The sequence below is a fragment of the Mesoplodon bidens genome, assembly GCF_964165515.1.
Source record: "Mesoplodon bidens genome assembly, chromosome: 3".
NCBI lineage: Eukaryota > Metazoa > Chordata > Mammalia > Artiodactyla > Ziphiidae > Mesoplodon > Mesoplodon bidens.
In genome coordinates this window covers 65,518,658-65,535,744 of record NC_138178.1, presented here as the reverse complement: position 1 = coordinate 65,535,744, position 17,087 = coordinate 65,518,658, and the positions used below count along the sequence as shown (strand labels likewise).

At 36.4% G+C, this 17,087-nt stretch overlaps 1 protein-coding gene across 8 annotated transcripts in view; it reads right to left on the bottom strand.

Moving 5' to 3' along the window:
• SCAPER (S-phase cyclin A associated protein in the ER) overlaps positions 1 to 17,087 on the bottom strand; it is a 509,648-nt gene that overhangs the window by 232,290 nt on the left and 260,271 nt on the right. For 7 of the 8 annotated variants that reach the window (XM_081230140.1, XM_081230147.1, XM_081230143.1 and 4 more), the window contains exon 22: positions 4,773 to 4,838. The exons of the other annotated variant lie outside the window; for it this stretch is intronic. In XM_081230140.1, the coding sequence (XP_081086266.1) occupies positions 4,773 to 4,838 (66 nt within the window). The remainder of the gene's footprint in view (positions 1 to 4,772; positions 4,839 to 17,087) is intronic. 8 annotated transcript variants of the gene reach the window in all.

Genomic DNA, 17,087 nt, shown 5'->3' with positions numbered 1-17,087 from the left:
TATGCTTAAGCCTGTATTTCTAAATGTAACGGCCTAAGAAATCCCCATATAAGATGAAAAAATCAGTGTGCATATATTGCCTCCTATATTGACCATCTTTCATTGTTGCCAGGCAGCATCCTTTCCTGTGGAAAAAGAACCCATCTATCCCTTTCAGGGAACTACCTCACCTTCATACTTACATGGGTATACTAGATGTGCTCAATGCTATCAGGGTGTTGCTGCTCCCAGGCCCTCATTCTTAGTGGAAAGATCTAGAAAATGTGTGTATATTATTATATAAATAAATATTAAAAATACATATAACTATATATATAATTATATACACACAGAGTTGACGCTTGAGCAACAGGGCTTTGAACTGTGCAGGTCCATCTATAGGCAGATTTTTTTCACTATGTATGTCCCACAGGATTCAGGGTTGGTTGAATCCGTGAATGCAGAACTTTGGAGGGGAAGGCTGACTGTAAAAGTTACAGGCAGATTTCTGACTGCTCGGAGGGCCAGTGCCCCAGCCCCCACCCTCACTGTTCAAGGGTCATGTGTGTGTGTGTGTGTGTGTGTGTGTATCCCTACACTTTACATCTATATTTATTTCTACTATATATACATATAATGGAAAATAGGAGTTAAAACTGATACCTACAATTCCAATTCACCACCATAGGATTTTCTATTCTCCCTGGGTCTATTTTTAACTCTCTTCTCTCATCCTTAATATATTTACTTATGTGAACAATCCACCTAACATATCATGCATCTTTCTTTATGCATACTGTTATCTTCCTGCTTGGCCTCCAACTCCCTACTCTGGGCTCTTCTGCCATTCTCAGCTTGCTTGGGTTTCACACCCTTTGCAAGACTCCCCTGACAGACTGTGCCAGGATGACATTCCATGGATTACCCTCCTCATTTGGCTCTGATTCCCCACACCAGGCCATGGTGTCCTACCCCACATGGAAGCTCCCTGCACTCTGCTTGGGCTCTGAACCTCCATACCTGGCGGCCCTCCTTAGCCTACTCAGGCTCTGACACCCATCATTTTGCCACTGCTGCCTCCAGCCATCCAGCCAGTGCAGATGGTTGCTTGGTGCTCTCTCATCTAGTGGCTTTAGGACTGAATTCTTCTGGAAAGGGAGGGGAAACTGGAGGAAGAGTCATTTTCATTTATTAGCTAGAATAATTTTATAAGGAGACATTTCTTTTCATCTGCTATTTGGTTACCAATTTCAATCAGTTACAATAATTATCCTTTTTGATGCTCAAATTGTCCTATTTTTGTCTATTAGTAAACTTTTCAAGTCAGCTCCTGAGTCTTTTGATAAAACACTAGCAGTTTTTGAGAGATTCCTTGCCATCTAGTGTGACAGAGCATTCAGATCTAGCATTAGACATTTTTCCAAGAAGTTCTTGCTCCCTTTAGTGAGATATGATCACTGCTACTCCATTGGTCATTGTTTCTAGGCCTCTTCAATCGACAGAGCTAGGAAATAAAAAATGTGTGTACACACACATACATAATACATGTGTATCTATATATGTATATACACAAATACGTATACACACAAATACGCAGAACACTTTTTAAAAGATAAAATATCTCATAACTTCATATATTTCAAATTCACTCCTACAGGGGTATTACCTGATCTCTAATGTATTACATCTATCTCCTTTCATTCAGACTGAGAATTCAGTTTCTCAGTAATACAGGGGATGAAAGAATGCTAGTCTCCATAATCTTCTTTACTTTATCCTTATTATTATGCACACAGACTCAGAATAACATCATCAATAATAACATCACCAATATAATTGGAGAATGGTTAATTTTTTAGAATATGTTTTCCTCATTCTCCCCGATATTTTTCTTATAGTTACACTATAAAAACACCTGAGATACAGTTATTACATAATATTCTTTTTCTTCTGGCCATCAGTTATTCTTAGTTCTATAAGAAACTATAACTTTACTATTCATCCCTAGCCTTTATGTTATGTCTAATAATTTTGATTGTCTAAGGTTCATTCTCTCTTAGTATTTAAGATCCTCAAGAAAAGAAAATGTGGGTCAAGGATTTTGTAACTGGCAAAACTGATTTTTGAGGGCATAAAATTATTGATAAGAAAGAGTAAGAACTAAGGCAACACTGTTCACATCAGCCCTTCCTGAGGAACCTACTTAAGAATGAGGTTCAGGTGCTTCTCTCAAATTGGTTCCCTGAAACTTCCAGTGAAAACCTGTTAGTTATTTTGGGGTTATCCTTTCCTTACATCTGTTATCCCAGTTGCTTCTCTTTGCTTTCTTTCACACTGATGTCATTACCATGCAGGTCTTGTGGCTATTTGTTCCCATCCACTTGCATTTCAGATTTCATGTAGATATCTGGCAATGTAGTTTTTTTTGTAAATGCTTCCATGGGTTTTTGGTTTTCTTTATTAGTTATCTGGTTTCTATGCTAAAAATTGAAGATATTGAAAAATTATGCTTCTATTGCTACTGCCATTTTTCTAGACTTATAATTTAAAAGAATATCCTGGTTGCCCTGTGGTGAAGAGACTGTAGTAAGCAAGGGCAGAGCAGTATAGAACTAATTAGGAAGCTGCTACAATAATCCAGATGAGAGACACTGGTAGGTTAGACTAGACTAGTTACTATGGAGGTAATGAATAGTGGTTAGATTCTGAATATATTTTACAGATAGAGCCAACAGAATTTTTTGATGGACTGAAAGTAGAGTGTGAGAAAAAGGATGACTCTAAAGATTTTAGATGACTTAATTTAAGGATGGGCTTGCCATCCTTAAACTAAGGATGAGCAAAAATATGAGGGGTAAGGTATGGGAGCAAATTTCAGGAGTTTAATTTTGCACATGTTCACTTGAGGCATCCAAGTGAACAGAGAGACATTCAAGTGGAAATGCTAAATAGGAAGTTGGATATAGTATTCTGGAGTTCTGGGGACAGGTCTGTATTGGAGATATAAATTTAAAGTCCATCCAGATACTAGATGTTTAAAGTCATGAAACTAAGATTACCAAGGGAGTAATCCTCTATTTGAACTCTCAGGACAAAGGCATGTTAATGTCAGTGGTCAAAGAGACAAGAAACAACCAGGCAAAAGATCCTGAAAAAGAGCATCAGGTCAAGTAAGAGGAGAATCCAGAGAAAGTTGTATAGTAGATTGTTACATTAAAGGTCCCCCTTGAAGTATATCTTGCCAGCCATGACATACATAGTCACCTCAGACAGTGACTACGGACTTGGCAAAATGACTTGCCTTGGCCAATGGGACATAAACAAATGTGACACAAGCAGAGGCTTGATAAGGCCTGATATCCTCTATGAACACTGATGCAAAAACCCTCAATAAAACAAGCAAAACAAATTAAACAGCATATTAGAAGGATTATACACCATGACCAAGTGATCTGTCTTCCTCAAGGAGGCTGACCAAAGCTTCCTTATATGGCAGTCACAGGGGAGCAAGAAAGCGAAGTTGTGAGCAGAAGCCTCAAGACTTCTGGAGCTAAGGCTCAGGAGTCACATATTGCTTCTGCAGTAGACTGTGGATCAGGACAAGTCAAAAGGCCAGAACAAATTCAAGAGGAAGGAAAATAGAGTCCACTCCTTGATGGAGAGGTGGCAAAGTTATATTGCAAAGGGACATGCCTCCAGGAATGGCTCAACAACTTCTGGCCATCTTTGCAAACACTATACCACATCATATATTAAATTTCCTCAAATTTTGGATCTATTTCTAGACTGTTTTAAAAAATCTATTCCATTAATTTGTATTATTATTCACATGCCAATACAAAACTATTTGGTGGATAAATTAGGAGTTTGGGACTAGCAGATACAAACTACTGTATATAAACTAGATAAATAACAAGGTCCTACTGTATAGCACAGGGAACTATATTCAATATCTTGTAGTAAACTATAATGGAAAAGAATTGGAAAAAATATATATACTGGATCATTTTGTTGTACATCAGAAACTAACACAACATTGTAAATCAACTATAAATTAAAAAAATAAAGTACAACATAAAGTGCTAGAACTTAATCTTATACATAATTGAATAAAAGATATCTTAACCGTAAACAAAAAAGTGGACATGCTAAGCTCCGGATTCACATTGCCTTTCAATAAGACTACACCAGTCTGTACCCCCATCAGCAGTATTATATAAGTACCTTTCTCTCACTGCACCTCTACTGGCAGTCTATTTGAGAGAAGCAAAATGATGATGTTTTTGTTTACTTAGCTATTACACTTAGTAATTACACTTACACCCAATGGCGGAGTCTAAATCCTCATCTGTCAAGTGGCCCTTGCAACAATCTTGAATGAGATCTCCTCAGAGTAAGAATCAGTACAGCCTTGCCAGAACTTGTTTTGTTAGAATAGGGTTTCTTTACCTCAGCACTACTGATGTTTTGGATGTGGTAATACTTTGCTGTGGAGGTCTATCTTGTGCACTGAAGAATGTTTAACAGTATCCCCTGGCTTCTGCACGCTTGATGGCAGCTGCACCATTTTTCCAAGCTGTGATAACCAAAATATTATCACATACCCCCAGGCACAGACAAATGTCCTCTCGCAAAACCATCCCCAGTTGGATACGACTGTGTTAGCAGAATAAAATTCTAGGCATCAGATACAAAGTCCATGACCACAGGCATACAATGATGGTTCAGATAAGCTTTTGTTACAGGCAAAAACTGAAGAGACAAAGAACTAAAATGTAGGATAAAATACTCACTTTGCTTTATAGGGTGAGTCTGAGCCAGAATTTTTTGTTTCCAATAAACTCTCGTATTCCTTGGCCCTAAAGAGAAAAGAGTTTTATCACTTTTAGTTATTTTGCTGCTAATTTTTATAACAAAATATAACTTTAGCTGTGTTTTTCCTCTCCCAGTACTAGGAACATTACTACACTAGTTTTCACACTTAGATTTCTGAGATTGTATCTTTAAAATATTACAAATCTATCAAAAAAGACTGAAAAATACATATTTCCTCACAGGATATAAAACAGATTCATAAAAACACTTATGAGTTTAGGGACTTGGTACAGAATGGTGCTATTTTTCAGAAATGTTATAATCATGATAATTAAATTTAAAACCATACTAAGTTTCTACAAGGTGGTTGAGGTGCCTCAAGAGGCATATAATGCAAGATTAAATACAGGTAAAAAATAGTCACTTAACTCTAGAAATAATTTTAAAAGGCAGTGGAAATGACTTGAGCAGATACTCAAAGATCTGTTTTGTTCTGCTTTTGTTATTTATACTGACTAAATACCAAAAGTCTGCAAAAATCTGAGATAACACTCTTCTGCCATTGTCCAACTAAGCTCCACCTTGCCTGTAACTGTAGGTGACAGCCATCAACAGGTCACCAAACTAAGCAGATGTCACTACATCAATCCATTAACAATGACTTAATTTGTCAATTTCCCTTTTCAGAGGAAAAAGAGAAAAATACTAATTTAAATATTAACCATTCACCCAAAGGGTTCTAGTCTCAAATAATTAGTCCAGTGACCTATGAAAGAATTAGTCACAATGTACACCAATCCATACAGCAATGACGGGTGAAAAAATAAAACCTATTTCATAAAAAACCTGAAAGATGCAAATTACAACACACCTAATGAGAAAAAAGCAATCTAGCATAGGTTATGCTTGGGAATGAAGAAATAACTAAATTAGAATTAAACATTAAATTATGTATTGTTTCAACCTACGTGTGCTCATTGCTATCAGCCAAAATATTAAGGCATATCAAAATGGGGAAATAACCACATTGTAGTTGCAAGTAATTGTGACCTCATATGAAAGGTGGGGAAAGTAACAATTTTGCAGGATTGAATATGTTCCAAGAGCTGTGCCAAGGAGCTACACATTCATTGTCTCATAGAGTCTTACAAACTCAATATATATATTGTCCTCATTTTACAAAAAAGAAATTGAGGCTTAGGAAGATGCCAGTTATATCAAGACATATATTTATCTGAGCCTTCAAGTGGAAAAAACTGAATACACTCTCCCATTTATGCACACCTAACTAGAAAATTACTACCCAAAGAAATCCTAACTTTACCTGGAATGGTAGTTAACTGCTTTTTCCTAACTTGAATCTCACCTTGATTCACTTTTAGCAATCAATTAAATATTTATTTCCAGAGCCCCTACGCTGTATAAACTAGAGTATGGGGGGATAATAAGATTTATATATATATAAGGGATGGAGTATATATATATAGTGGGAATATTCAATGTATTTATTCTCCATAAGGAGGAGGAAGATACAGCATTAAAAGATACATAGTTCTACAAAGCTGAGTAAGTGACAGATGGGTACTGTCACAAGTGCTCATTTCCACCTAAGATGCTAGGGGGAGTTTCCTCAAGGAAATGGAAAGTGTACCTGCTTGAAAGATAGGTAGCATCTGAATACACAAAAAGAAAATGCCATTAATAGGGTAGAGAAGTGAGCAAATAATGCTAGATGTGGGAGAAACACAGGTTGTGCTTAGGGAACAGTGTACAGATCCCTTTTGCTGGAGCAAAAGATTAAAATGTGGGAATAATGAGAGATAAGGCTGAAAAGAATTATTTCAGAAACTCTATTATTATTAAGTTCTGATTACCTACTCTTTAAGATAATGACCCACTTTATTAATATTTTAAATTTATTAGTGTTGTGTTGTATACTGCATTCCCTCACTTTTAGTCTCCTTGTCATCGTGTTTGTACTCTTTCTTAGCCAAAATGTGGGATATTTATTTACTCCATTTTATTTTTTGTTAGCTTTTCAGAGTTTACCAATATTCTCCAAGAATTAGATCTTATCAACTTCTATTTAATTTCCATTTTTATCTTTATAAAGATATAGTACATTGTAAGTGCCATATGTATATTTGTTAAGTAAAAATAAATACATCTATCCTATCTCCCATGAAGAAGATATAAATATTATTCTAATCCTTGAGTTGTTTAGATCACTACTACTTCAACTGATAAAATAATTTAAGGCTAAAATTTCATTCTGAGTAAAGTTTTGACCATACTCCATAAGTTTCATGTTCTCATTGTCACAAATTTCAAACAGTTTGCATTTCCATTTTGTCTTACTCCTAAAAACTCTTACTTCAAATAATGTTTTCTGGCCCACTCCCACCCCTTGGTTCCGAAGTGTTAATTTTTTTGTCTTTATAATTTTTTTTCATTTTTGGGTCAGCTTTATCGAGGTATAATTTACAAACAATAAAAACTTTACATTTTAAGTGTATAATTTCATGAGTTTTCACAGTTGTGCCTACCAACATAAGTGAAACCAAGATCACGATATAAATCATTTCCACCACCCCACAAAATTTTCTCATGTTTTTTGGTAATAATTCTCTTCCCCCTGCCCTCACCTTCTTGTTCCTAGGAATAATCCATCTACTTTTTCCCAGTATAGATTTCTGAATATCAAATTACTACAATCATACATACTTTCTTGTGTCTGGATTAATTCATTTAGAATAAATCTCGAGATTCTTTCATAATCAAATATATTATTAGTTAATTCCTTTTCACTGCTTTGCAGTATTGTATTGTTTGGACACCACAATTTATCCATCTCCAGTTGGATATTTTACTTCTTTCCAATCTGGGGCTACTACCTACTCTAAACATTTGTAGACAAGTCACTGCATGGGCAGATGTCTTAATTTCTTTTGGATAAATACCCAGGAATGGGGTTGCTGAGCAATCTGATAAGCATGTGCTTAACCTTAAAATACAAAAATGTTTACCAAACAGGTCATTCCAATTTGTACTTCTACCAGCAAAGAATGAGAGTTCCAGTTGCTTTAATCCTTGACAAGTGTCTTGCTTAATTTCTTTATATCTGTGAAGTTCTCATATTTCCTTTTGACTTCTAACTTCATTTCCTTGTGGTTAGAGAAGATATCTTGCATGATTTCAATATTTTAAAATTTATGGAATCTTGTTTTGTGGTCTAATGTATGATCAGTGCTGAAGAGTATTTCATGTACACTCGAGCAGAATATGTATTCTGCTGTTTTGGGGTAGAATGTTCTCTATTCATCTGTTAGGTTTAGTTAGTTGATGTTGTTCAAGACTTTTATTTCCTTGTTGATCCCCAGACTGGTTGTCCTATCCATTATTAAAAGTGGGGTATGAAGTATCCAACTATTACTGGTGAACTGTCTATTTCTCCCCTCAATTCTGTCAGTTTTTCCTTCATATATTTTGTGACTTTTTCAGGTGCATATATGTTTGTAACTGTTATGTATTTTTGATGGATTCATCCTTTCATCACTACATAATATCCTTCTCTCTTTATTGTACAATTTTGGTCTTAAAGTCTATGTTGCATGATAGCAATATAGTTACTTCAGCTATATTATCTTGCAGAGGGTACTCTTTGCATGAAATATTTCTATCCTTTCACATTAAACCACTTGGGTTCTTATAGTTGAAGTGAGTCCCTTGTAGACAGCATATAGTTGAATGATTTTTAAAAATTCATTCTGCCAATCTGTTTCTTTTACTGGAGTCTTTAATGCATCTATATTTAATGTGATTACTAATAAGGACAGATTTACTTCTCCCATTTTGCATTTTCTGTATATCTCTTTGGTCCCCCAATTCCTTCATTACTGCTTTATTTTGTGCTAAATATTTTCTAGTGTACCATTTTCATTCCCTTCTCATTTCTTCAAGCATATGTATATACTTATTTATTTATTATCTATTGTTTTCTTAGCAGTTGTCCTGAATTATAATTAACATCTTAATTCATAACAATCTAGTTAGAATTAATACCAACTTAGTTTCAGTAGTATACAAAAATGTCCCTATATAGCATTTACCTCCTTTATGCTATTATTATAAGTCATTTCTTTATACATTGTGTGTGTCCATCAACATAGGTTTATAATTATTGCTTTGTGTAGTTCTCTTTTAAATCAAATAGGAAAAATAAGAAGATACAAAAATACTACATTTACACTGATTTATACATATATAGTTACTTCTACAGCATTCTTTATTTCTTTGTGTGGATTCAAGTTACTGTCTACTGTGTTTTTATCACAGACTGAAGATTTCCGTTAGAGCTTTGTGAAGAGCAGGTCTACTAGTAACAATCTCTCAGCTTTTGTTTATCATAGAATGTATTAATTTCTCCTTCATTTTTGAAGTTTTGCCAGATATAGAATTCTTGGTTGACAATTTGTTCTGCTTTTGTGTTTTTCTACCAGGAAACCGAATATGTTTATCCTACTGCCTTCTGACCTCTATAGTTTCTGATGAGAAATAAACTGTTATTATATTGAGGATGTTTTACATATGAAGAATTGCTTCTCTTTTGATGTTTTCAAGATTCTCTTTGTCTTTATCTTCCAATGTTTGATTATAATGTGTCATAACATGGATATCTGCATTTCTGCTACTTAGAGTTTGTTGAACTTCCTGGATCTGCAGATCATATCCTTCATTAAATTTGGAAAACTTTCAGCCATCATTTCTTCAAATGTTCTCTGCCCTTTTCTCTCTCTACTCTTCTCTGGGACTCCCCTTATGTATATGTTGGTATGCTGGATGGTGTCCCACAGTTTTTTGAGACTGTATTCAAATTTTTCCCCATTCTTTTTTCTTTCTCTTCCATGGAGTGGATAATCTCAATTGAGAATCTTCAAGTTCACTGATTCTTTCTTCTATCTGCTCAAATAAGCTGCTGAACCCTTCAAGTAATTTGTTTCTTCAATTACTGTACTCTTCAGCTACAAAATTTCTATTAGTTCTTTTAAATTTTTTATCTCATTATTAACATTATCCAGTTGGTTACATATCATTCACATGTTTTCCTTTAGTTCTCTGAGTGTATTTAAAAAAATTTTAGGGCTTCCCTGGTGGCACAGTAGTTGAGAGTCTGCCTGCCGACGCAGGGGACACGGGTTCGTGCCCCAGTCTGGGAAGATCCCACATGCCACGGAGCGGCTGGGTCCATAAGCCATGGCCACTGAGCCTGTGCGTCCGGAGCCTGTGCTCCACAATGGGAGAGGCCACAACAGGGAGAAGCCTGCATACCGCAAAAAAAAAAAAAATTTAAATCTCTGTCTAGTAAGGCCAATGTCTGGGTTTCCCCAGGGACACTTTCTATTATTTTTTTTCCCCAGTGTATGGGCCAATTTTCTCTTTTTTTGCATGCCTTGCAACTTTTTATTGAAAACAAGACATTTTAAATATTATAATGTGGCAACTCTGGAAATCAGATTCTCCTTCCTCTCAGGTTTTGTTTTTGCTACTTGATGTACTTGTTGTACATTTGTTTAGTGAGTTTTCTGAACTAATTTTCTAAAGTTTATATTCGTTGTCATTATGGCCCCTAAAGTTTAGCAATCAATTAGTGATCCAAGAGATTTCTTGAAACACCACAAACAATAACATCAAAAGTCCTAATCTAGTCTTGGCAGATGGGCTCTGTGTGTGTGTTGGGGCAAGCCAACAAGACTCAGCCAGGCAGATTAAAACTCTACATTAGCTCTCACTTCCTGCTTGCATAAAAGACTAATGGTCAGGACCTTCTTGGGTCTTTTCTGATCATGTACCCATCCCTAGGCATGCATATGGCCTTCTAGATTTCTCAGAATATGTGGGAGATTTTCAAAGCCCTTGTTCCCCAAGGCATCTCAATCCTCAGCCTTTCCCTGCAAATTTTTTGATTAATTATTTACACTAATTGTATACCCTTGCACTGGGCACCACCAACTAATACATTTGCCTTTAAATTGTTTTTGACAATCACCCCCAGGTAGCCTCCTCAGCTCTGAGAGAATCCTGAGTTAGGTAAAAGAAAGACAAACCCTTAGAACTAACCTTTCAGAGAACCATCAGCCAGGTTAAAACAACTACAGTTCTTTGAGTACAAGGTTTGTTCTGCTCCCTCCAGTACTAAGTACCTGTAACAGGGATGCTGGGAAGTTGAGACATGATCAGGGTAAGTTAAAACACCAATAGCCTCTTTTTTTAAACTGAAGTATAGTTAATTTACAATGTTGTATTAGTTTCAAGTGTACAGCAAACTGATTCAGTGATATATATATATAGATTTTCGTTTCAGATTCTTTTCCATTATAGGTTATTACAAGATATTGAGTACAGTTCCCTGTGCTATACAGTAGATCCTTTTTGTTTATCTATTTTATAATATATAGTGGTGTGTATATGTTAATCCCAAACTCCTAATCTATCCCCCACCCCCCACTATCCCCTTTGGTAACCATATGTTTCTTTTCTATGTCTGTGAATCCATTTCTGTTTCATAAATAAGTTTGTATTATTTGTATCATTTTTTAGATTCTACATATAAGTGATATCATTTGTCTTTCTCTGTCTGACTTATGTCATTTAGTATGATAAACTCTAGGTCCATTCATGTTGCTGCAAATGGCATTATTTCATTCTTTCTTAAGGCTGAGTAGTATTCCATTATATATATACCACATCTTCTTTATCCACTCATTTGTCAATGGACATTTAGGTTGTATCATGGGGTATTCTTCTGTGGGTTAATCCTATATGGAACTCTCTGTGCTTCCTGGACTTGGGTAACTATTTCCTTTCCCAGGTTAGGGAAGTTTTCAGCTATTACCTCTTCAAATATTTTCTTAGGCTCTTTCTCATGCTCTTATCCTTCTGGAATCCCTATAATGCGAATATTAGCGTGCTTGATGTTGTCCCAGAGGTCTCTTAAACTGTCCTCATTTCTTTTCATTCTTTTTTCTGTTCAGTGGCAGTGATTTCCACTACTCTGTCTTCAGATCACTGATCTGTTCTTCTGCCTCATTTAGTCTACTATTGATTCTTTCTAGTGTATTTTTCATTTCAGTATTGTATCCTTCAATTTTGTTTGGTTGTTCTTTATATTTTTTAATTCTTTGTTAAAAACGTCTAATTTCCTTTGTTGTGGTTTTTTTTTGCAGTACGCGGGCCTCTCCCGTTGCAGAGCACAGGCTCCGGACGCACAGGCTCAGTGGCCATGGCTCATGGGCCCAGCCACCCCGCGGCATGTGGGATCTTCCCGGACCGGGGCACGAACCCGTGTCCCCTGCATCGGCAGGCGGACTCTCAACCACTGCGCCACCAGGGAAACCCAAAACTTCTAATTTCTTGCTCTGTGCATCCATTCTTTTCCCAAATTCTTTGATCATCTTTATGATCACTACTCTGAACTCCTTCTAGGGTCGACTGCCTATCTCCACATCACTTAGTTCTTCTTCTGGGGTATTATCTCGTTCCTTCATCTGAAACATATTCCTCTGTTGCCTCATTTTGTCTAAACTGCTACTTGTATTTTCCTGTATGTGGTAGGTTGGTTAAGTTTCTCAACCTTGGAGAAGTGGCTCTCTGTAGGAGATGTCCTATGCATCCCAGCAGTGCACACCCCTCTCATTACCCAAGAGCCAGGGGCCAGCTGGTCCCAGGGTAGTATCTGGTCTGGATTTGTGGACTCAGTCTGCAGGCTGTGGGACTGTAGTTTGCTTGCTTCTGGTGTCTGCCCCCTGGTGGATGAGGCTGGTCTAAAGGTTTGGGTAGGGTTCCTGGCAGGAGGGGCCAGTGCCTGCCCCCCTGGTGGGTAGAGCTGGGTCTTGGTCCTCTGATGGACAGGGCCGTGCTAGGGGCATGTCTAGAGGTGGCTGTGGACTCAGAGAGTCTTTAGGCAGCCTGCTTGCAGATGGACACATCCCCACCCCGTTTCTTGTTTGGCCTGAGGTGTGTTGTTTGGCACTTGAGCTTACAGGCTGTTGGGTGGGGCCAGGTCTTGATGCCAAAATGTCAGACTCCAGGAGAGTTCTTGCAGATGAATGCTCCCCACTGTGTCCACCACCAGTGTCTCTGTCCCCAGGGTGGGCCACTGCCACTCCCCACCTCCACAAGAGACCCTCCAAGACTAGCAGGTAGGTCTGGCCCAGGCTTCTATCAAATTACTGCTTTTGCCCTTGGTCCTGGTATGAGTGAGATTTTGTGTGTGCTCTTTAAGAGTAAAGTCTCTATTTCCCCCAATCCTGTGAAGCTCCTGCAATCAAGCCCCACTGGCTTTCAAAGACAAATGCTCTGGGGGCTCCTCTCCCTGGTGCTGGATCCCTGGGCGGGGGCGCCTAATGTGGGACTCAGAACTCTCACTCCTGTGGGAGAACCTCTGCAAATAAAATTATTCTCCAGTTTGTGGGTCGCCCACCGGAGACATGCGGAATTTGATTATATTTCAAGTCTGCCCCTCCTATGGGTCTAGTTGTGGCTCCATCCTTATATCTTTAGTTGTAGAGGAACTTTTCTGATAGGTTTCAGTCTTTTTCAATGATGTTTGTTCTGCAGATAGTTGTGATTTTGGTGTGTTCATGAGAGGGGGTGAGCTTGGGGTCCTTCTACTCTGCCATGTTGGCCACTCTCTTCCCTCTCTCAAGGAGGTTCATCTGATTTTTCTTAACTGCCTTTTCCCCCAGTAGCAGTGAGCCTTTGATCATTTACTGAGTTCAAAAAAACTTGATTCTGACAGTTTTTGCCAGTTGATTCATTATTTTTATGGCAATATGGACTCTTGGAGTTCCCTACCCTACCTTTTTATTCACATCATTCAAGATTTTTAAAATTTTAAATAAGAGACCTTAATTCATATTTACATTATAATTGATGTGTTTAGCATTATTTCTGCCATTTTATTATTTAAACCAACTTTGAAATATAATTCAAATACCACATAATTCACCCATTTAAATGTGTAATTCAATGTTTTTAAATATATTCATAGGGTTGCATAGCCAATCATCACATTCTAACTTTAGAAGATTTTTATTTTCCCTGAATAAAATCCAGTAACCTTTAGTACTCAATACCAGTTTTTCTCCTCCTGCTCACATCCCCAAGCAACACTAATCTGCTTTTTATCTCTATAAAATTTTTTATCCTGGACATTTCATATAAATGGAATCATAAGATGCATGGCCTTTTTCTGATCGGCTTCTTTCACTTACCATAGTGTTTTTAAGTTTCATCCACATTGCAGCACATGTCAGTATTCATTCCTAAATACTATTTCATTGAATGGATATATCAAATTTTGCTTACCTATTCAACAGTTGATGAACATTTGGGTTGTTTCCACTTTTGGCTCTTATAAATAATGATGCTATGAACATACTTGTACAAGTTTTATTTGACCATGTTTTCAATTCTCTTGGGTGTAAATCTAGGCATGGAGTTACTAGGTCATATAGTAATTTTGTGTTTAACTTTTGGGGAACTAACAAACTGTTTTCCAAAATAGACAGATCATTTTATATTCCCAACAATAAGGTATAAAGATTCTAATTTCTCCACATCCTTGTTACTGTCTATTGAATATAGCCATCCTAGTTGGTGTGAAGTGGAATCTCACTATGGATTTGACCTCCCTGATGACTAATGATGTTGAGCATCTTTTCATGGTCATACTGGCCATTTGTATACCTTGTTAAAGAAATGTCTACTCAGATCCTTTGCCCATTCATTATTGGTCAGTCTATCAAGGCAAAAGAAATAAAAGCAAAAACAAACAAATGGGACCTAATCAAACTCAAAAGCGTTTGCATATCAACAAAATGAAAAAACAACATACTGAATGGGAGAAAATACTTGCAAATGATGTGACTGACAAGGGGTTAATATCCAAAATATACAATCAGGTCATACAACTCCATATCAAAAAAACACACAACCCAATCAAAAACTAGGCAGATGACCTAAATAGACATTTTCCCAAAGACATACAAATGGCCAACAGGCACATGAAAAGATGCTCAACATTGCTAATTATTAGAGAAATGCAAATCACAACCACAATGAGGTATCACCTCACACTGGTCAGAATGGCTAACATCAAAAAGTCTACAAAAAGTAAATGCTGGAGAGGTTATGGAGAATATCGCTGGTGGGAATGTAAAGTGGTGCAGCCACTATGGAAAACAGTATGGAGGTTCCTTATAAAACAAAAAATGGAGATACCATATGATCCAGCACTCCTACTCCTGGGTATATATACAGAAAAAACAAAAACTGTAAGTCGAAAAGATACATGCACCGCAATGTTCACAACAGCACTATTTAGAAAAGCCAAGACATGGAAGCTACTCAAGTGCCCATCAGTGGACGACTGGCTTAAGAAGATGTGAGATATATATATATATGTATAGAGACACACACATACACACACATATGCAATGGAATATTACTCAGCCACAAAAAAGAACAAAACATTGTCATTAGCAGCAACATGAATGGACCTAAAGAATATGCTTAGTGAAATAAGTCAAACAGAGAATGACAAATACTACATGATATCACTTATATGAGGTATCTAAAAAACAGTACAAATAAATCTATATACAAAACAGACTCACAGACACAGAAAACAAACTATGCTCACCAAAGAGGACAGGGGAGTGGGAGTGAGAGACAAATTAGGAGTGTTTGATTAACAGATACAAACTACTATACATAAAATAGATAATTAACAAGAATTTACTATATAGCACAGGGAATTATACCCAATATCTATAATAATCTATAATGGAATATAGTCTGCAGGAAAAAACCCAAAGACAAATTAATATGCTGTACACCTGAAACTAACACAATATTGTAAATCAATAACAAAAAAATTACTCTGAGCATTAAACACACAGTATATAAAAAGAATGACATGGTAACTATTCTTATTAAGAGTTTACAGTGAGGAGAATAAATAAAAATTTTTTAAAATAAATAAGGTAATATCTGAGAATAAGATATCCTATAAAGAGAATAAAGTAATTAATATACAGTGGCTGATTATACGTATGTGTGTCAAGGAGTTGAAGGATTTATAGAGCACAATGAAGGAAGGCCTCTGAGAAATAAGTTTTTAAGCAGAAACCTGAATCAAGTGAAAGAGCCAGTCACAGGGAAATCTCAGGGAATTTCAGGCTGGCTAGAGGGAACATCAAGTGCCAATACACTAGGGAATATTCAAGGAACAGAATGGCAGCAATGGTAAAACGAATACAGAATTATGCTTATTATATAAACATGCTACTCCATTAAAAATGCTTTCTTGAAAGTCATCAATGATCTCCAGTATTACCAAACATAATGGCTTTTTCTCTGTATTCATTCTCCTTGAACTTTCTGACTATATTTCACATCTCACTATCAATGCCTTTTTCATGCCCTCATCTCCTTTCACTTCCATTTAACAATTATCTATTGTTACTATTGCAATTTTAATATTATAATAATGAATGCTAAATATATAATTTTAACTTTTAGTCCAAATTTCAAACTCCTGAAGCTCTTCACTTGGAAGCTCAACCTTCACTTTGTTCTCTATATCTTTAAAACCAAAATTATTCTTAACATTGTACATCCACTTACCTATATTTTTCAATAGTACTTTGGACTAATATTTCAAAATTATTTTCTATTCTTCATTTTCTTTTCTCAATATTATCATAAAATCATTAATCTTAGATTAAAACATTTCTTGATTGCTTTCTTTAAATTTATTGTACTATACACTGTAATGTCAGCCCTATCACTTCATGCCTGAATTAGTAAAATAATCTCCTATGCACCCAAGCTTTCAACCTTCTAATCCTACCTGTATAGCACAGGTGAAAAATCTTCCCAAGTCATTAATTTCCTGATGTTATTCCCTTGGTTATCTATGGTAGTTCTTTCCCAAAAGATATAGTCAATCTTCTAACTAGCATTCAAGGCTCTCCATAATTTGACCCTTTGCTACTTATTCAACTTTATATTCTCTGACATATCAACTGCACTTTATAAATTTGGATTTGCACAGTCCATTATCGAGACATTTTCACCAGTTAGGATACTGCTAGCCGGGAGCAGTACAGCTTAATACCTGCACAGATTAATGCAGGAGGCAAGAAATAGGAGGAAATTATTACTTTTACAAAAATAAACTTCAACTGAAAAGAATAAATAGGCATTTAACAGGCTTACGAATGTGGACA